Source organism: Chlorocebus sabaeus, chromosome 14, assembly GCF_047675955.1.
Source record: "Chlorocebus sabaeus isolate Y175 chromosome 14, mChlSab1.0.hap1, whole genome shotgun sequence".
Classification (NCBI taxonomy): domain Eukaryota; kingdom Metazoa; phylum Chordata; class Mammalia; order Primates; family Cercopithecidae; genus Chlorocebus; species Chlorocebus sabaeus.
Genome location: NC_132917.1, coordinates 15,086,363 through 15,107,341, shown reverse-complemented (window position 1 = coordinate 15,107,341; position 20,979 = coordinate 15,086,363). Strand labels below are relative to the sequence as shown.

The window sequence follows — 20,979 nt, the reverse complement described above, 5'->3', positions numbered from 1 at the left end:
TACAGGGGAGGCTGAGGCAGGATAATCGCTTGAATCTGGGAGGCGGAGGTTGCAGTGAGCCGAGATTGTGCCATTGCATTCTAGCCTGGGTGACAAGAGTGGAATTCCGTCTCAAAAAAATAAATAAATAAATAAAAAGAAAATAAAAAAATAAAATTCCCTCGAGACTGAGTAATTCATAAAGGAAAGAGATTTAATTGACTCACAGTTCAGCGTGGCTGGGGAGGCCTCAGGAAACTTACAATCATGGAGGAAGGTGGGGGGAACCAAGGCACCTTCTTCACAAAATGGCAGGGGCGAGAAATGCCAAGCAAAGAGGGAAGAGCCCCTTATAAAACCATCAGATCTCATGAGAGCAGCTTGAGGTAAACCACCCTCATGATCCAGTTACCTCCACCTGGCTTCTCCCTTGACACATGGGGATTATGGGGGCTAAAATTCAAGATGAAATTTGGGTGGGGACACAAAGCCTAACCATATCATTCTGCCTCTGGCCCCTCCCAAATCTCATGTCCCTTTCACATTTCAAGACCAGTCATGCCTTCCCAACAGTTCCCCAGAATCTTAATTCATTCCAGCATTAACCCAAAAGTCCAAGTCCAAAGGCTTATCTGAGACAAGGCAAGTCCCTTCTGCCTATGAGCCTGTAAAATCAAAAGCAAGTTAGTTACATCCTAGAAGTAACTATGCTCTGCTTCCCTTTTAAACATGAGTTCCAATTCCAAACCATCTCTTTTTGTGAATGCATAAAAATGATTGCTTTTAAGAGCATCCAAGTCACCTTTTGAATGATTTGCTTCTTAGAAATTTCTTCCACCAGATACCCTAAATCATCTCTCTCAAGCAAAGTTCTACAGGTCTCTAGGGCAGGGGCAAAATGTCACCAGTCTCTTTGCTAAAGAATAGCAAGAGTTGCCTTTGTCCCCAGCAAGTTCCTAATCTCCATCTGAGACTACCTCAACCTGGACTTCATTGTCCATATCTCTGTCAGCATTTTGGTCAACGTCATTCAACAAGTCTCTAGGAACTTCTAAACCCTTCCACATCTTTCTGTCTTCTTCTGAGCCCTCCAAACTGTTCCAACCTCTGCCTGTTGCCTAGTTCCAAAGTTGCTTTCACATTTTGGGTATCTTTATAGCAGCACCCTGCTTTCTGCAGTATTAATTTACTGTTTTAGTCTGTTTTTATACTGCTGTAAAGAACTAACTGAGACTGCAAAGAGTTTTAATTGACTCACAGTTCAGCATGGCTAGGGAGGCCTCAGGAAACTTTCAGTCATGACAGAAGGCAAAAGGGAAGCAAGGCACTTTCTTCACAAGGCGGCAGGAAGAAGTGCTGAACAAAGCAGGAAAATCCCCTTTATAAAACCATCAGATCTTGTGAGAACTCACTCATTACCACGAGAACGGCGTGGGGGAAACCGCCCTCATGATTCAGTTATCTCCACCTGCTCTTTCCTTCGACACATCGGGATTATGGGGATTATAATTCAAGATGAGAGTTGGGTGGAGACACAAACCTAACCGTATCAGCCACTCCATCAGTCAGCTGTCAGTCATTAAGCATCCCTCATGTGCCACACCTGCTGCTGAGCCTTGGGGTTGGAGGATGACTATGGCATGGTGCCGGACCTCAAGACCTTGCCGCTTCCTCTAAATCCGTGTGAGACAGTTAAGTACATGTGGATTAGATTGGCAGCAAACTAGAGAACTGAAGATGGATGTGGGATAGACAACAAGTTACAGCTTTTAAGAAAGCCGAAAAAACTGGCTGCACAGCCACATTTTGGGCTATAATCTTCAGTTTCTTTCATTCAGGTAGTTCTCTTGGAGGAAAGTTGTAGTACATTATATTTTTCTTGTTTTCCCTGATAGTAAATTACTTTATACCAAAATAAAAAGAAAAGTCCTAATGCATGTATTGTTTGTGACACAGACGAGTCAGGAGAAAACCGTTTCATTCCATCCCACCTTTCGTATCCGGCCACCACTCTTTCCAAATCCACATACTGCAGTCACTCTGCAGGAAACAACTAAAGCTTGCCAAGAAATAAAGCAAAATACTGAAGGATAAGGGTTCAAAGTGAAGGTGTGTTTATCTTGGTTTCTACTTCTGTGTTCCTACAGTTCTTTCCACTTGGTGGAAAGTATTTTATTTCCAGGTCTTATATTTTGTGTACCTTTTATCAATTCAGCGTTAGAGTACCTACTCTAAAGGACATAGAGCTTGGCATTGTAGTATAAAGAATATGTCTGGGTTTTTATTCCTTTCTACCTCTTACCCCAATTTCTGTTTCTTCCATCCAGCTTCTATCAACCCACCATCTCTGCCCATTAACTCTCGTTCTTATTTCTATCACCATTTTTCTATTGTATTAGTCAGGGTTCTCTAGAGCGGCAGAAGGAATAGGATATAGCTGTGTATGAAGGAGAGTTTATTAAGCAGTATTGACTCACACCACCCACAATGATGAATTCCCACAATAGGCAGTCTGCAAGCTGAGGAGCAAGGAAGCCAGTCTGAGTCCCAAAACCTTGAGAGAAGGCAATCCGACAGTACAGTCTTCAGTCTGCGGCTGAAAGCCCAAGAACCACTAACAAACCAGTGATGTAAGTCCAAGAGTCCAAAAGCTGAAGACCTTGGAGCCTCATGTTCAAGGGCAGGAAGCATCCAGCACAGGACAAAGATGAAGGCTGGAAGACTTGGCCAGTTGGCTTCTTCCACCTTCTTGTGCCTGCTTTATTCTAGGCACACTGGCAGCTGATTAGACAGTACTCACCCACACTGAGGGTGGGTCTGCCTCTCCCAGGCCACTGATTCAAGTGTTCATCTCCTTTGGCAACACCCTCACAGACACAATCAGCAACAATACTTTGCATTCCTCAATCCAATCAAGTTGACACTTGATATTAACCATCACGTCTATCAAATTGTCTTTTCCTTTGAAAGTGTTCCTTGGAACTCTCCTGCCCTCATGCTAGCTCTTGGCCTCTAATTCCTGGTTGTCACACTACCCACCCACCCTGTGGCATAGTTCCAGCCACCCACCACCATTCCCTTTCTGGGTGCAACAACATAGGGTAGCCACTGTTCAGAGTCATTGCTTGAGGAAGCAGCGTTAATGCTGTGGGAACAGAAGCCAGTAAAGTCCAGGGGGCCCATTGATGATGCCTGAACACCTGATTTCTAACCTTTCAGCCGGTCCAGACAGAAAGAGGTGCCCTCTGGTAGCCTGAGATAGCACATGGGCATGAGTCAGCTAGTTCTCCAGGGGCTTCTTGGCAATCTCTGGAAAGCATCTTATTGTTGGTCTAAAAGGAAAAATGAAGAATTAGAGAGAATCCAGGATGTTTTTCCCATCAAGATGCAAAGGCTTTCTGAATGTCTTCCAGACAGACAGATGTGTCACCAGTGAGTGGGTTTCCATTTGTTTCCATCTCTCCACCTCATGTCCTCACCTTAATTCAGTCTTCCATAGTTCTTCACCTAGACGTCCTGCGACAGCCTCATGAACATCACCTTGTCTTCATGTTTTTACTTTTATATTTTCCCCTGAACAACTGCGCGAGTAGTCATTCTAAAATGGAGGTGAAGACATCCTCGTCTCCACCCAAAATCCTTCAGGATCTCCCATTGCCCCAGCATGTTCTGCACATCTCACTATCGGCCTGTTTTTCCAACTTCATCCTTCTGTGCTGCAGCCATACCAAAAGCTCTGCCTTCAATGTTTTTGCCACCATTTCTTTGCTTAGCTACTTGGTTTGGGTGTCACCTCACTCAGGAACCTTTCTCCAGTCCTCCAAGCTGGGTTGGGTCCTCCCCCGTGTGCTTTTGTATTCCCCTGTACTTACCACTGTCAGAGCACATGCGTTCTATTGTTTTGAACGTAAATACTTTTCATCTTACTGGAAGAAGGTGGGATAAGCTGCCTTGCTGAGCCTTCTGGCTTTCATCTTTCTCCTGTGCTGGATGCATTCTGTTCTTGGACATCAGATCTGGCGCTGTCTCCGGGAATTGAATTGGAGGACACCCAGTTCCTGTCTGTTCCCAAACTGATTGCTCACTTAGTGGGGAGAGACTCTCCCCCACTTCTGGTCACAGACATCTTCTGCATTGATGACTGTTGTGGTGTGAGAGCAGAGGAGAACCCGGTATGGGAGTTTTGTAAACAGCCGTCTTAAAGTACCTTTCACGTTCATTCTGCTGTTTGATCCTTTGAGCAACCTCATTTTGCAGAAAAGGAATCTTCTTTATAGAAGATACAACTCAGAAGTGTGGTTACTTCCTCAGGGTTACTCTGGTAGAAAGTGATATCCTATCATTTAAAGCCCCGGATGCCAAGCTTTACGTGCTTTTTACTTGGACAGCGGCCGCTCAAGCTTTGTTTCCAAAGAAGCAGTGTCACTGTTTTTCAGATGTGAGTGATCTTGGCGGCACACAAACCTAACGGGTAATTCCCAGCAGGATATTTTCCTGTGTCCCTCAATGTCTACCAGGTAACATCCTGCATATGACAGATAAGACCTTCAGTGAACTGGCTGGCTCTTCCTTACCCCTCCAGCCATGTTTCCTGACACTGCTTCTTTTGAAGTTTATGTTCTGGCTGCTCAGAACTTAGATTTCTCTGAATTTAATATCCTTTATGGTGCCTCTGTGCGCATGCAGATCCAGTTCCCCATCTGAAATACTTCTTCCTTCTCCCCGCTGTGGGCAGGCAAGTCTGAGCTCAGAGGCACCTCCTCTGAAACTTACTTGGCCTCCTTCCATCTCTCTCTGTTCCTTGTGTGTGCACCCATGGAAGCAGTTCTTTTTAGGATGACAGTCGATACACATCTCTGTCCGCTCAGTGTGGCAACCTTATTTGAAGACAGGAATTCTCTTGCTCCCTGTATCCCCAGACCTAGCCCACTGTAGTTATTCAGTGACTGTTGATTGGTATGTAGATGAGTTCAGGGGTCATGTCAAGTGCTGCGTGTCACAACAGCTTGAGGTTTCAGGTTTGCAGTTGTGAGTTCTGACCCTCATGGATTTGAAGGAAACACCGGTAGACACGATAGTTGGATGTTTTAAGTATATAGGAGTTTTTCATTGACTGCCTAATGGCTCATTATTTGAGTGTTTTCAGCATCTTCCTCTGCATAAAACAGCACTGCTGAGTTTAGAATTAAATATGACAAACTCCAGATGAATCATCTTGGAAATTGAAATCAAAGTGGTTTCAATTTGTTGCCTACACATAATAACACCCAGTGAAGCTTAGCTTTCACTCAGTTGTCAGTTCAACTTGTTTCTAATTCCACAGTCTTTTCACATTTTCTCTTCCCACCTCCTGGATATGCGCTGCAGGAATGCTGGCTTAGGTAGATTACTAGCCTTGAATAAAAGTGTTGATAGAATTTGTGGGCTTATTTCCCATGCACAGCTGTGCACCTTGAAGGACATCACCATCCTGAGCCAGCAGAGGCCCCCTGGAGCCCAGCAGCTCTCTCAGATGATCCATGGAGCTGCCTTCCTCACCTGCATTTTTCTGTTTAATTTTATATACTGATGGTTAGCAAATGGTCAGTCCGAGAGAATTTTCTCTTCTAGCGTTTGTTCTAATTAACTCATTTTTACGTTTAAAAAATAATACACACGTGACCTAAAAACTCAATGTTGAAAATAGTATGTAATAAAAAGTCAGTGTTTCTCATTTGTGTCCATCCAGAGATAGTTCATGCTGTACATACTTATATAACTATATTTAGTCGATGTAAGTAGGCTGTGCACATTGTTCTGTACTTGATTTTTTTCCCTCATATCTTACCTTTGTAATTATTGTAAATGTATTTTGAAGTGTGATCTTTGCAGCATTCTTTTAAAAAAGTGTTCAGAAGATAAAATCGGTTAAAAATGGAAGCATGTCCTTTAGTTTTATAGACTAGGGAAGCAAACTCAGCAGGGGATGAAATTCAGAACATTATAGTAGATTATTTCTAAAATGCATTTTTTAAGCTACTAATTGAAAATACTAAGTAGAAAATTATCTCAAGCAAAATAACGATCCTAAAGGGGAAACACACTACCTGTTTAAAACTTTCCAAATAATATTACCAAGAAATGTAGAGACTATTAAACCAGAATGGATTTATTACCTCTACTGGTAAGTAGTAGATTAAGTCATTGAGCATTTTGTTGTCATGAATATTTATGCATGTTTTGTTTTTACAGGGATTTGACCATATTCTTTAAATAAATCATACTTTATTCACCTCCCTGAAGAACTGCATTGCCAAGTTTTGAGGGGAAAAATCAAGTAATTTAACTCTTCACAGTTTCCTTTTTAAATTATGAATGGCTTTTTATGCTGTTATTTTTTGCAGCCTGTGATATTTTGCCATATCACTTTGAATACTGAATATGGAAGATTTTGAAGCTGCCCAGAAAGCTCTTCTTAAGCTTCTTAGAGACTAAAAGCTTTCATACCCATGCATCATGTCACTGAAGGTAGATGTTGGAAAGAGGGAGAGAAGTTTGAGTTTACTAACCCGAAACCTCCGAGGGATTTTAGGTGTGAAGCTGGATGTAGAACAACTCATGGAGACTTGTTCAGCAGTGTGGGGCAAGCGGGTGGGAAGCCAGGTGGCTTGAGTCACTTTCCAGCTGCGAGACCACAGCTCTGGATGCTTCAACTACAAATGGGAGTGTCTATAAAACAAGAAACAGTGTTCCCCGCGCACATCCCTGGCTTGATAGGAGGGTCCAATGAAAATCATGTGAAAATGCTTTTGAAACTGTAATGTTATGCACTCGTGGAGTGAATAAATGTATGTATGAAATGCAGTGTTGGAATGAGTAGGAGATGCTTTGGAATATTTTGGGAAAAGTAGTGATAAGCTCAGGGGAAAAATTTTTACTCAAATTTAATTTGAATATTGGAAATAATCATAACCAGTAACCAGTAAAGTTTCTTGAGGAAGACATAGAAAGTACCAGTGGCAATGATCAGAAAATAATTTGCATAGGGAGCTAGAACTTACAAATGCTCATTCATCCAGTCTCATTTAGTCTTTATGGGGATTCAGACGAAATTGCATCAATTTTAGAAATGGAAAACTTAAAGCTCATGAGGGAAGAACTGGTAATCCAGATCATTGATGCCAACTCCTGTGTTTTTCCCCCATAACTAACTTTTTCTTGGAAGCTTTTATGAGAAGTTGTCTCTTCTCATTTTTTATGAGTTATTCTCAGTATCATGCTTTATACAATAAATTGAAGTACTGAAAATCTTTTTATACACCACAAATATTTGATGAGCTATAAACTCATATATGTACAACCTGTTATCAAAAAATTAATAGAATGTCCCTAATCACCACCTTATTATTTATTTTTTGTATAGATGGGGTCTCACTATGTCACTCAGGCTGGTCCCGAACCCCTGGGCTCAAGCAATCCTCCCACCTTGGCCTCCCAAAGTGCTGGGATTACAGGCACAAGCATCTGTGCCCAGCCTCACCACCTTATTAAGACAGAATTTTAAAAGGAGGTGTATTTATATCAGAGAGTTAAATGTTATTGTTGCTTATGATTCTAAAACACTCTGTTATCATTAGAGAAGAAAAAACAAGCGGCTTGAAAATGCAGCTCAGGGGCCGGGCGCGGTGGCTCAAGCCTGTAATCCCAGCACTTTGGGAGGCCGAGATGGGTGGATCACGAGGTCAGGAGATGGAGACCATCCTGGCTAACATGGTGAAACCCCGTCTCTACTAAAAAAAAAAAAAAAATACAAAAAACTAGCCGGGCTAGGTGGTGGGCGCCTGTAGTCCCAGCTACTTGGGAGGCTGAGGCAGGAGAATGGTGTAAACCCAGGAGGCGGAGCTTGCAGTGAGCTGAGATCCGGCCACTGTACTCCAGCCTGGGCGACAGAGCGAGACTCCGTCTCAAAAAAAAAAAAAAAAAAAGAAAATGCAGCTCAAATAGAATATCCAGTTGAACACCTAATGGACATTTATATTTACACACACACACACACACACACACATACAAGCACATATATATGGCATGAGAGGAGGAATGTATGTGTGGAAAAATGTCTGCCTGGAACAATACAGAATGACAGCATTAAATCTATCATTGAAAATCTATCATTTGTAAAAGGACTCTAATGGCAAGTGTATTAATTAGTTCATTCTCACACTGCTATAAAGAACTATCTGAGACTCGGTAATTTATGAAGAAAAGCGGTTTAATTGACTTACAGCTCAGGCTTTACAGGAAGCATGGCTGGAAGGCCTCAGGAAACTTACAATCATGGCAGAAGGCGAAGGGGAAGCCAGCACATCTTACCATGGCGGAGCAGGGGAGAGAGAGCAAAGGGGGAAGTGCCACACACTTTTAAACAACCACATCTCATGAGAACTCCATCATGAGAACAGCAAGAGGGAAAGTCTGCCCCCATGATTCAATCACCTCCCACCAGGGCCGCCTTCAGCATGTGGGGATTACAATTCGAGATGAGATTTGGGTGGGGACACAAAGCCAGGTTATAGCAACAAGTCTTACCAGCATGTAGTGGGAGCTGTGTCTACACTGGTCCAATCAAGAGCCTTGTATTTTTAAGAGATGCCCCTTCCTACATACCGAATATAAAAGGATGGTTCTTATGGAGCATTATGCATGGGAGTTATAGCGCTGCTTTGTCACTTACCAGCTTAAAGGCCTTAGATGAGTTCATTCTTTATTCATCTGTAAAACAGAGATGACAGTAAGATGCCTGTCCTACAGGGTTGTTAAAGCAAAATGAGACTCAGTACCTGTTAATGCAAAATGAGACTCAGTACATGTTTTAGCACTAGACGTGTTCCATCCTGAAGACTGAAACGCTAGATTTTTATCCTTAAATATCTCTTGGGAAAAGTGAATAAGTTTTTTGTATGAAGAATATGAAATAAAAATGATTCACAGAGGACTAGATAATTTGTATTTAGTGAGAAGAGATTAAAGTTGCATAAACTGTGTGGAAATCTGTTGGCTATAATGTGTGGCCTGAAATTATAATTTTTTTTTTTTTTTTGAGATCAGGATCTCAGTCTGTCCCACAGGCTGGAGTACAGTGTTGTGATCATAACTCACTGCAACTTTAAACTCCTGAGTTCAAGTGATCCTTGTGCTTCAGCCTCCCTAGTAGGTAGGACTATAGGCATGCACCATTATGCCAGGCTAAGTTTCATTTTCTTAATTTTTTTTGTGGAGACAGGGTCTCACTATGTTGCCCAGGCTGGTCTTAAACCTCTGGCCTCAGTTGAACCTCTAGCCTCATAGAACATCCTTCCTTCTACACCTGCAGGGATTTGCAAAAATTTATTTTTTCAGTGACAGAAGTCTTGCACTGTCATCCAGGCTGGAGTGCAGTGGTGCAATCTCAGCTCACTGCAACCTCGCCTCCTGGGTTCATGTGATTCTCCCACCTCAGCCTCCTGAGTAACTGGGACTACAAGTGAGTGCCACCATGCCCAGCTAATTTTTTTGGTACTTTTAGTAGAAACGGGGTTTCTCCATGTTGGCCAAGTTGGTCTCCCACTCCTGACCTCAAGGGATCCACCTGCCTCCACCTCCCACTCTGCCTTCCAGATTGCTGGGATTACAGGTGTGAGCCACCGTGCCTAGCCTCTTGATGACAGAATTCTTATACATTTTTAGGATTTCAGTCTTAGAAAGCTGATCACCTGGTGATGCTCCTTTGCTTTATGTCTGAAGAAACTGAGTCCCCGTGGAATCAAGAAAGGGAATCAACTGCTCCCTCCATGGAGTTTCCAAAACTCTTGGCTTATGATTGTGTAAGGCTGCTTATATTTGGATGCCTTCTCTGAATTGTTTATGTGTACATCTTTGTCAATCAGTAGTTTTTAATTCTTTCAGAGTAAGCTCTGTGTCCAATTTGTTTTCATAGAATAATGGAGAAAGGAGAGCTTTAAAATACCTTTGTTTTTTTTTTTTTTTTAGTACCCCGTAACAAACTCTGAGGAGGATGTGCTATTAACATTCTTTTATAAGTGAGGAAACAGATAGGAGGTAACTTGTTCCAGCCTGCGTCTCTGCTGAGTGGGGAAGCTGCAATATCAACCAGTACTACAGACTTCAAAGCCAGTCCAGTCTGCTCCTGCTTTGACCATGTACCTGATATGTGCAGGAGACTGTGCTGTGTTCTGCAAATTATGATATCCACATGGTCTCTGCCCTCCAGAAGTTTTAATTTAAGAGAAGGCAGTGCAAAATGAATTACACAGTAGAGGTACACTTAAACTATGATTTGTGTGTGCCTTTTAGCCAATTCCAGAGTTCCTTTTATTTCTGGAGCACCTCCTTTCTGCCAGGTTTTGGTTTGTACATTTTATATATATTGTCTCTTAGGCTTCTCACAACCATGAACGCTGTATATTATCACTGCTATTTTATAGATGAGACAGTGAAGTTCATAGTTAAGTGATTTGTACAAGGTCATTCAGCTAGTAAGTTCTGTGTGTCTGTGCTTATTTCACTGTGCCATGTCATTTTATTCATTGACAAAAGGAGACAATACTGTCTTTTGGTCACATATGAAGGTTGTATGTGGGGACTCAAAACTTTCTGCAGGTTATGTAAGAGCCTGTGGAAATGTTTGTAGCAATAACCGTGCTCATTCTTGCTATGCACTAATATTTTGGAGCTTTTCTCTTCACCTGGCCTTGGGATTTGTTTCATGGACTATATTAGAATACAAAGAGAATGGAAACCAGCAGGGTTCTACCATTGAGGCTAATGAGAAGTGTAGGCTACTCTCCTAGTACATGTATTAAATCTTGGAGATACCGGAAAATAAAAAGTCAAAAATGAATGTGGAACAAAACTATGAGAAACCGTTGCGAGAACTAAGGGAGTTGGTTCTAAGAGTAGGGGATAGAAACAATAAATAGCCTGGTAGAGAGAGGGGTGTGGAGTTATATGGAGAGATAGGTTAGATGGTTATAGCCTTTCCTGCAAGGTGTATTCAGCAAGTTCAGGCTGAAAACTTTAGTCTGAAAGCACCAGGTGAGAATATACATGAAGAAAAGCCTTCTTCATTGTTTTGCTGAACATAGATTTGGTTGTGGGGTATAAATCTGGGGCACTAGGAACTCCTTCAAGGAACAACAAAAAGAGCTCTCCTGCCACCCTAAAACCATGATCATTGGATATTTGGTCTTGCTCTCTCTACAACTGGGAATGAAAGTGCAAATCAGATGAGGCATAAGAGCAGCAGGCCACGGCAGTGCACACCAGAGTGCCAAGCAGGTGAAGATGGGCCAGCTGGCCCATGAGCAGCATCCCTGCGCCAGAGAACTGCAGAGGTGGAGGTTCAGGGTGGTGCCCTGAGGGGTTTGGCCAACAGATAGAAAGGGGATTTAGTTAAATGTCAGCCATAGATGCACTAAGAGCTGGGTCACGGCATCCCCTTTGCCTAAATCTGTTGCCAGGAATCCTGTTTATATGCAGCTGGTTCCCAAATCACTCCCTAATGGCAGTTAGATTTGGCTTATACACTTCATTTTTCCTTCAAGCCTTAGCCATATAGATGTTAGCACATTTTCTACCTTTTACTGGAATTGTCTCCCTGTTTTTTGCTGATATGGTACCTGAGTATTTAACCTGGACATTAACTATTTGAAGAAAACTTTGATAACATCTGCCCATTCCTGTGTATTCCCAGAGCACCCTAGGCTTAATTGTGTCACACCATTTTACAGTTGTTTGCATGACTCTCTGTCCTGATAGATTGTATTCCTGTAGGGAAGAGCCATGTCCTCTTAGTGAATGACTTGTTACTTAACAGGTGCACAAGAAATATTTATTGAATGAATGAAAGATGGCCTTGTAGCTTACTATGGACTAGTTTGTATTCAAACCCAGTTCTTTTAACTTGAGACACATATTTGTGGTTTTGAGAGTAGGACTCAGTGTGTGCATACAGGTAGGGAAAAAAACTAAATATAGTAAGATTGACTTTTACTCAAATCCGTGTGCCAGAATCTAAGAAGATTTCTTTAATTGTTTTTTATCGGCACTCCCAGATTGTTCCTTAATAGGATCAAGAGAAAGAATGTCAGGCTAGGTTTGGTAATCTAGACATTGACAAATCTCCTATCCAGCTCAGAATAATGGCTTACACACTGGAAATGCTGACGGCTTACTATAATTAGCTGTGTGTTTCTGAGAACCAAAGGTATATTCTTGTTTTTTTCCTCTAATTTGCTTATATTAAATATGTGGCATGTCTTCCCAGGAATTGGGATTGATCGAGTTAGTGCTGTTCAAGTATTAAGCTCCCTGTTAAGTAATTCCAAAATCATGGCTCAGCTCTGTAACTTCATTAACACCCAGACCAACTTTAATACAAATAAATGTGGCCAGTTAATCACTTACTCTCCTTTCCTGTCAGCTGTTGGATTCTAGGTTGTGTTCTATTTGAATGAATTTCTTGTTATTAGAGAAGCTGCTAGGAATCATAGAATAATATCCCATTGAGCCCCAAATTAGAAGAGTAAAAATTGGTTGGAAGCCTTTTTTTATGCAACTTGCACTGTTTATAATTTCAGGAACAGGGTGGAGGTTTTTTCCTGAACTTATCCCTGGAGAAAATACTTTTCTCCTCAACGGTCTAGCCATTTATAGTGAGGTTATTGAACTGCAACTTTGTTATTGAGAACACTTATTGTAGTCTACAGCAAATTTATCCAGAGGCAATGGCGATGAAAATTACTTCCAGAGTGAGTTACTGTGAGTGATCAGATGGTTGGGAGACAAATCTGATGGAGGTTTATAGTAGTTGAAAGAGCAAGAATATATGGTTTTTTAAGCGTTTGGAGGTTTTAAGATTGAAGAAGAACAGAGCAAGAGTTCAGTAAGCTGTTTTTAGGCCTGGTTCTGTGTCCTGAGTTCAATAAGCTGTTTTTAGGCCTGGTTCTGTGTCCTGTCTTTGTGGTCTGCTACATGGGTAAAGTGCCACTTCTGCAAACTGACGTTTCAGGGCCGTTGTGAGCCTTATGAAATGGCAATAGTGTACAGAGCCAAACAGTTCCTTGCAGACATGGCCTTCTTCCTTTTGTTACTCACTTGCTCATGTTTGTATGATGTTTGTCAAATGTCTTCTTTTCCATGTCTTTCCTAGGCTGATCCCAAAGAACTAATCAAGATGGTCACCAGGCATGTGACTCGACATGGGCATGAAGCCTGGCCTGAAGACCTTGTTTCACTGACCAAGCAGTTACACTACTACAATGAACGTCTCCTGGATTTGACTCAGGCGCAGATCCTTCAGGGCCTTCGGAAGGGTGTGGACGTGCAGCGGTTTACTGCAGATGACCAGTATAAAAGGGAGACTATCCTTGGTCTGGCAGAGTAAGTGATACCCTTTGTCTCATAAGAGGATGGATTTAAACTGCAAAAGAACAAGTTCAGCTACCAGGACTATTAATTTCAGTCCTTTGAAGTTTTACATTCATGGTTGCTATGAATAGGGCTTTCCCCAACTTCTTCTAGTCTTATGTGGGCTGTGTGCCTTCTCCAAACCAATCAGTAAATGCAGACAGCATTCCCAGCTAAAAAAGTTTCCCACGATGCTTAAATTATTAGTTAAAATAGTGATTTTTGGCTGGGTGTGGTGGCTCATGCCTGTAATCCCAGTACTTTGGGAGGCTGAGGTGGCCCAAGATCTCAAGATCCCTTGAGGTCAGGAGTTTGAGACCAGCCTGGCCAACATGGCCATACCCCATCTCTACTAAAAATACAAAAATTAGCCAGGCATGGTAGCATATGCCTGTAATCCCAGCAACTCGGGAGGCTGAGGCATGAGAATCACTTGAACCCAGAAGGTGGAGGCTGTGGTGAGCCAAGATCATGCCACTGCACTCCATTCCAGCTTGGGCAACAGAGCGAGACTCTGTCTCAAAAATACCAAATAAGGATTTTTTTAAGCTTATTTTTTTAAGTTTCTATTTTTTAAAAAAATTTCCTGTAGTTTTGATAGCCCAGTTCTAAAATTATGACCATGTTAGAGGTAATAACGTGGTCGGGGTGAAAAATGGGAAGCTCAGGATGGAAATTTAAAAATAAGATTGTCCTTTGTGTCTGGCTAGAAATCTCACTTTTCAAAGCACGTGGCACTTTAATTTCTTCTTCAGTATGGTCAACTAGATACAATTGACTTGTCGTTCAGGGTAACTTTATCTGTCCTGGTCTTCTAGAGAAAGAGAAGCCAGCTGTTTTCCCTTTAGTCCCTTCCCCCTGTCAAAAGAAGAGCAGGCCTGTTGTGAGATGATCGCTCAGTTCAAGGCCCAGGCGGAGACCTTGCTTTCTCAATGTGGAATTCCCTTTGGTTTTAGTGCTGGTGTTTGCTTTTTGTTTTCATTGTTCAGGTCAAATGAGAAGTACTTACATGTTAGAAGTTGGGAAAGTGTGTTCACCAACAACAGTTATTAAGTAGAGATGTTTTGTTTTTAAGACCATAATTTACTGAGTGCTTATCATGGGCAAGGCACTATGCAAAGTGCTCTATAAACTTTGTATAAATGTCTTTTAATCCTCAAGGATAACCCTATGACATAAAATGTTGTTATCCCTAGTTTATAGTTGAGAAAAATGGTGCTTAGGGATATCAAGTAAGTGGCTGAGTTTCCATAGATGGTGAGAATCACAGCTGTGATTTTAACCTGGATCCATCGCAAAGCCTCACATCTTCACCACAGCACCATATGCCTCCCCTACTACTACCCATTGCATTCTCAAGGAAGCAGTGGATGTGATTCAGTCTCTAGGCTTCCAGCCTTTGAAACTAAGGTTAAATTGTACCTACATTTAATGGTTATTTTTCTCTCCTGAAAACTTACTTTAAAATAGCAAAAATAATCTTGATTGTGGTAGTGGAGTATGTTATTTTTTATCATTATCATTTAAATCCTTCAGAAGGTGGCAAACTTATCTTGGTTCTCTGTAATACTTTTATATTAGCCTGGACTTCTTTCTTATTAGAAGACACCCAAAATTCTCTTTAGAATAAGGCATGGCATAGAGAGATCAAAAGAAAAATAGCAGGAACAACCTATAGCTGGTCTCAATTAAGAAGAGAAATATGGAATTGTTTTTCTCTTCTCCTCTGTCCTTCCAGAGGTTCATAATTTCATAACGTCATTTAGTGTCCAATTTGAAAGTGACCTGAGAGTCCAACTTCTGACTTGTAAGAAAAGGAATCAGAACTAGAGAGCTTTAAAGAGTTGCTCAAGGTCACACAGCCAGGAGTTGAGCTTGGGTTACTTAAGTCCAGTATGCTTTCGCGGGGGACATTTGGTCATCCTTGGTGCCATGTTCACGGTTTCTTAGAAGATGATTATCATGCAGAATAAAAACTTATAAGGCAAGGCATGCCTTATATCATCAGTTACATTTTGCTAGAGTTTTTGGCTTTTATTTTCTTTGTTAAGCATGCAGCTAGCATATGCTATTTGAAGTATGTCCTAGAGAACAAATATATGCTTTTGATAAATATATAATAGAATCTTCTGTACAATCTGTTACTTAGAAAAATATACGGCATTGTTTGAATGGCTTCTTTAAGATGCCTCAGAGTTTCCACCAGCTTGCTGCTTTCTTCTTCTGCTATGGAGTTGGGATGTCAATGTCTCGCACACAAGAATTCTCGAAGGATTCACATCCTTCCGTTTGCAGCATCACCTTCACTTGCACACAGTGTGACCATTCTTCCTTATCTTTCTCACTGCATGTCCCTTTTCTCTTCTCTTCTCTTCTCTTCTTTTTTTCTTTTCCTTTCTTTTTTTTTTTGAGACAGAGTCTCGCTGTGGCACCAGGCTGCAGGGCTATGGCAGGATCTCAGCTCACCACAAGCTCCGCCTCCTGGGTTGAAGTGATTCTCCTGCCTCAGCCTCTCAAATAGCTGGGACTACAGGTGCGCGCCACCACGCCCGGCTAATTTTTTGTATTTTTAATAGAGACGGGGTTTCACCGTGTTACCAGGATGGTCTCAATCTCCTGACCTCGTGATCCACCCACCTCAGCCTCTCAAAGTGCTGGGGTTACAGGTGTGAGTCACTGCACCCAGCTGCATGTCCATTTTCATGCCATTAGTTTTCTGTAAGTGCATTGTACCTGTCCTTTACTATCTGTATGTCTTAGGGAATACATTCTCAGGGGTCAGGCAGGGTAACTGTGAAGAGGGTATAACATAGTTTGGGTCCTTCCCACCTTTACCAAGAGATAAAGATATCAGCCCTTATTGAAAATGTCTTGTGCCTGGCAATGTGCCATACCCCCATAATAGAAAGGATGAATTAGTAATCGTCCCCTGTTCTCAAGGAATTCTCATTCCATGATGTGGAGGTAGGTAGTCAAATAAATACTTCAAGAAACAATTTCTAGGCCGGGTGTGGTGGCTCACACCTGTAATCCCAGCACTTTGGGAGGCCAAGGCGAGAGGCATGCTTGAGACCAGGAGTTCAAGACCATCCTTGGCAACATAGCAAGGCCTTGTCTCTACTAAAGAAACAAAAACAAAAACAAACAAAAATCTAGGTGTGGTTGTATGTTCCTGTAGTCCCAGCTACTCTGGAGGCTGGGGTGGGTGGGTGGGTGGATGGCTTGATCCTGGGAGGTCAAGGCTACAATGAGCCTTGATTATAGTACTACACTCCAGCCTGGAAGGCAGAGAAAGACCCTGTCTTCACCAAGAAAAAAAAAAAAAGAAAAAAAATAATTTCTAATTGACAATGACCTAATCCATGGGTTGACAAAGTTAATCCCAGCCTTTGTCTCTTTTATAGGTCATGAACAAAGAATGATTTTAGCATTTTTTTAAGGTTTTATAGTAACACAAAAACAAAAACAAAAGCCATAAAAAGAAGACTATGCCAGAGAGACTGGCAGTAAAGCCTGAAATATTTACTATATTACCTTTCCCAGAAAACGTTTGCCAGCCCCTGGCTATGCAAGCATATAAATGCCATGGTTTCCTTAGCTTGGGGAAATACAGTCTTAGCAGACTGACTTAATAGTAACAGGTTTCTTTTCTGTCTCTGTGTTTTCACCCACACCATTCTTCCAACTAAAAATTCCATCCTACGTTTCTCTACTGGAAAATAGGAGTCAGTCTTGCAGTAGTCTTTCTAAAATGGCCTTAATGTGAGTGCTCAGGACTGCTTTCTTGGAATTATTTATAGGCCTAGAGATCCTCAAATCTGGTGATGTCATTCCCTGGTTTAAACTTTTCACGGACTCTTCATTGCCTGGAGAATGAGACGCAGATCTCCTAGCAGGCCTGAGGACCCAGTACGTTCCTCACTTTGACCCTCGCTTTATCTCTCATCTCTGAGAAGCCCTCATTCTCTCAGAAGGCTCTTCTCCCTCCCACCCTCGGCTGGGTGTGTGTGTAATTGTCCTCCTAGTTGCAGTTCACATTGGTCACTTTCCGTTCTTGTGGAACTTCATGGTCTTCTCTTTTAGCTCTACCACCGCTATGTTTAATTGCTGGTTCACATCTCCTGTCTTCCACTAGGCTGTGGATTCCTCAAGAAAGATGCTTGTTTGTTTTTATTTCCTAAGGAGCTAGCACAATACCTGGCACAGGGTAGAAAACATAGAAGTTTGTTAAGTGACTCATTGCGCTTTCTCAAATCTCTACCCCTAGACCAGGGATGCACTATGTTTTGATTGTAGGCTCCGGAGTCTAGTTCGTATCTTTTCAGCCGCAGCACTGTGACGTTCTGACTGGACAGGTCTTGGCTGCGGGGGCTGCCTATGCAGAATGCTTGGGATGCCTACACCGGGTGCTCAGGATGCCACGCAGAGCTGCCCATGCGCGGTGCTCAGGCTGCCTCCGTGGAGTGCTAGGAATGCCCGTGTGGGGCTGCCTACAGGGGGTGCTCCGGATGTTTATGTGGGGATGCCTACCTGGGGATTCCTGGGATGCTTATGTGGGATGTCTGCGGGGTGCCCTAGATGCCTCCATGGGACTGCCTACACATGGTGCTTGGGGTGCCTACAGGGGGATGCCCACGTGGGTGCTCGGGATCCCTACTGGGGGATGCCTGTGTGGGACTATCGACGTAGAATGCTCAGCAGCACCCATGAGATGCCAGTAGTGCATCTGCCCCTTGCCCCACTTTTTATGCTCAAAATGTTTCCAGACTTTGTCAAATGTCTCCTGGGGAACAACATCATGCACAGTTGAGAACTACTGGTCTAGACAAGTCCTTAGTAAATTGTAATGTACCACAGTGAAAAAGAGCATGACAATTCCTTGGAAGTACTTTTCCTGGACCACTGTGAACTGTATTGTTAAGGACCATACTGCTTGCACCCCTCTCACTGGAGAGCAGTCCTAATGAGCATTTTCGTTGCTGATTGAAGTCATTTGTTTCTCCTCTCTCCCTTCCTGGGCCTGATGGACATTTCTGCAGAACCCTAGAGGAAAGCGTCTACAGCATTGCCGTGTCTCTGGCACAACGTTACAGTGTCTCCCGCTGGGAAGTTTTTATGACCCATTTGGAGTTCCTCTTCACGGACAGTGGGTAAGCACACAGTTCATATATACGTTTATTTCCATGTCTTTCTTTAGAGTCTATTTTTGAAGAATCTGGAAGAAGCTGTAAAGTACAATTTTAGTTTTCCTTTCATCTACAGTGGACTAGTGTCTTGGTAAGTTCTTTCCTTTGATACATCTTTACCATTCATGGATATATTCATTCAAATGTTTTTACTGAAAATTTTTTGTGTACTGGACTAAGTATTAGTCACTAGGGTTACAAGGATGAGCAAAAGCAGGCATCCTAGCTGTCTTGGAACTTACAGCCTACAGTGGGAGACAGATGATAATTGAATAATGACATAAGCAAATGTGAAATTAAAACTCTGAAAAGTACTGTATAATAGAGCTCAATTAGAGGGTTTGGCATAGGTAGCAGAGGCTTTTCCCAGGAAGTAACACTTAAGCAGGACTTAAATATTGGGTTGGAATTAACTACACAAGTAGAAGGGAACCATTTTCTAGGTAGACAATACAGTAAGTTCAAAGGCCCTTTGATTAGGAAGAGATGGACAGTGTTGGTGAGGTGCAAGGATTCGTGTGGAACATGGTGTGAGATGAGACTGGGGCAAGGCATAGGAGCCAGGCTGTATGGCAAGATCATGGAGGCCCTAGCAAGGGCTTTTGACTTCTTCCTGAGAATAATAAATAGAAGGCTAGGATAATAGAAGGTTAGTTAAGGATTCTGGTGAACAAGGACATAATATGACCAGAGTTTGCATTTCAATAAGATCACTTTGGCTACTGTGTTGAAAGATTTTAGGAAAGTTAGGGTGGACATATGTAGACCAGTTAGGGAGCTATTATGGTAACAGACAGCATGACAATTGACCATGGCTTGGAGTAGGGATTTCAGGTACAGAAAAGGAGGCCAGAATGGGTTTTAGAGATACTTACAAGGTGAAATAGATAGTACTTAGTATATTGGTTGATAAGGATAAACTAGATATGAGGGTGAGTAAAAGGGGAGGTGTCACAATGCACCCCTAGGTTCTTACTTGTTCACCTGCTAGATGGTGGCATTACTCAGTGAGATAGGAAGCACCCAGTGAGGTAAGGTATTTTGAGGGGAGTGTGAGGAAAAGGCAAGAGAGGTCGGGCACCGTGGCTCACATCTGTAATCCCAACACTTTGGGAGGCCACAACAGGTAGATCACTTAAGGTCAGGAGTTTGAGACCAGCCTGGCCAACATGGAGAAACCCTGTCTCTACTAAAAATACAAAAATTAGCTGGGCATGGTGGCAGGCTCCTCTTTAATCCCAGCTACTCGGGAGGTTGAGGCAAGAGAAAGCTTGAACCCGGGAGATGGAGGTTGCAGTGAGTAGAGATCATGCCATTGCACTCCAACCTAGGCAACAGAGCACAAGACTCTGTCTCCAAGAAAAAAAAAAAAAGGAAAGAAAAAATAGACAAGGAAATGAGGAAATTAAACACACTGAAACAGTCAAGAGAAAAGGCCAAGTCAGCAGTTGGATCTTACAGATCTGGGGTTCCAACGGAGCTAGAAATACTAACTGGGGAGTCATAAGCACATAGATGAGAAATAAGTGATGTTGTGGATGCGCTTGGGGAAGGAACAGAGAGTGAGGAAAGGAGAAAGCTTGCGGCAGTGCTTGAACTCTTCCACATATAAAATGGTAAAGGAAGGGCTGCTTAAAAAAGGGTCAGAAAGAGAGCAGCAGGAGAGGTAGATAAGAGGGAAAACAGGAATCTTATTTTAGGGAAGCCATGGGAAGAAAGAGTTTAAAGAAGGGGAGTGAGTATTGAATGGGGTGAAATCCTGCTGAATGGTCAAGAAATGCTATTTTTAGCACCTGTAATTGTTATTAAACACTTAGAAATTTTAACATTTCCTTTTTAAGTATTAAATTGCTACATGGGAGATAATGTTATCTATGATAAATATTGCATGGATGTCATCATTTTTGAGGCACAGTAAATGTTCAAATAAATATTTCTTACAATTGGCATTTAAAAATATCCTGGCATTTTATTAAATATCTTTATTTTTTCATTGAATGTTATGTAAAAGGGTGTTGTATCTGTACAAACAGGATGCTTCCTTGGTCTCTGAATATATTATAAATTATCAGGCAATCGAGTGATGTGCAGGACTGTTCCTGGCATATCATTATACCTGATAGCACTGTGATTATGCAGATGCACAGCAATTACAAAAGCAGGAAATCATTACCTCCTGGCATCATCACTTGTGAGTGGCAAAGCACTTAATATTGATTTAGTAATTGGTGTTAGGTGCTGCCTATTCTTTACTTAAAAGGCAGCTGTTTACCTTACTATTTAATCTAGCTTGGTAACATAGAAATCAGCCTTGTTAATACAATAGAAATTGCCCAACATTTATTTATTGAGCGTGTGCCACTGGGAAGTT

At 42.1% G+C, this 20,979-nt stretch overlaps 1 protein-coding gene across 2 annotated transcripts in view; it reads left to right on the top strand.

Annotated features, from left to right (window-relative positions):
* The window catches only part of NBAS (NBAS subunit of NRZ tethering complex), a 414,675-nt gene that overhangs the window by 285,684 nt on the left and 108,012 nt on the right, over positions 1 to 20,979 (top strand). For both annotated transcript variants that reach the window (XM_038006212.2, XM_038006211.2), the window contains exons 41-42: positions 13,166 to 13,395; positions 18,462 to 18,572. In XM_038006212.2, the coding sequence (XP_037862140.2) occupies positions 13,166 to 13,395; positions 18,462 to 18,572 (341 nt within the window). The remainder of the gene's footprint in view (positions 1 to 13,165; positions 13,396 to 18,461; positions 18,573 to 20,979) is intronic.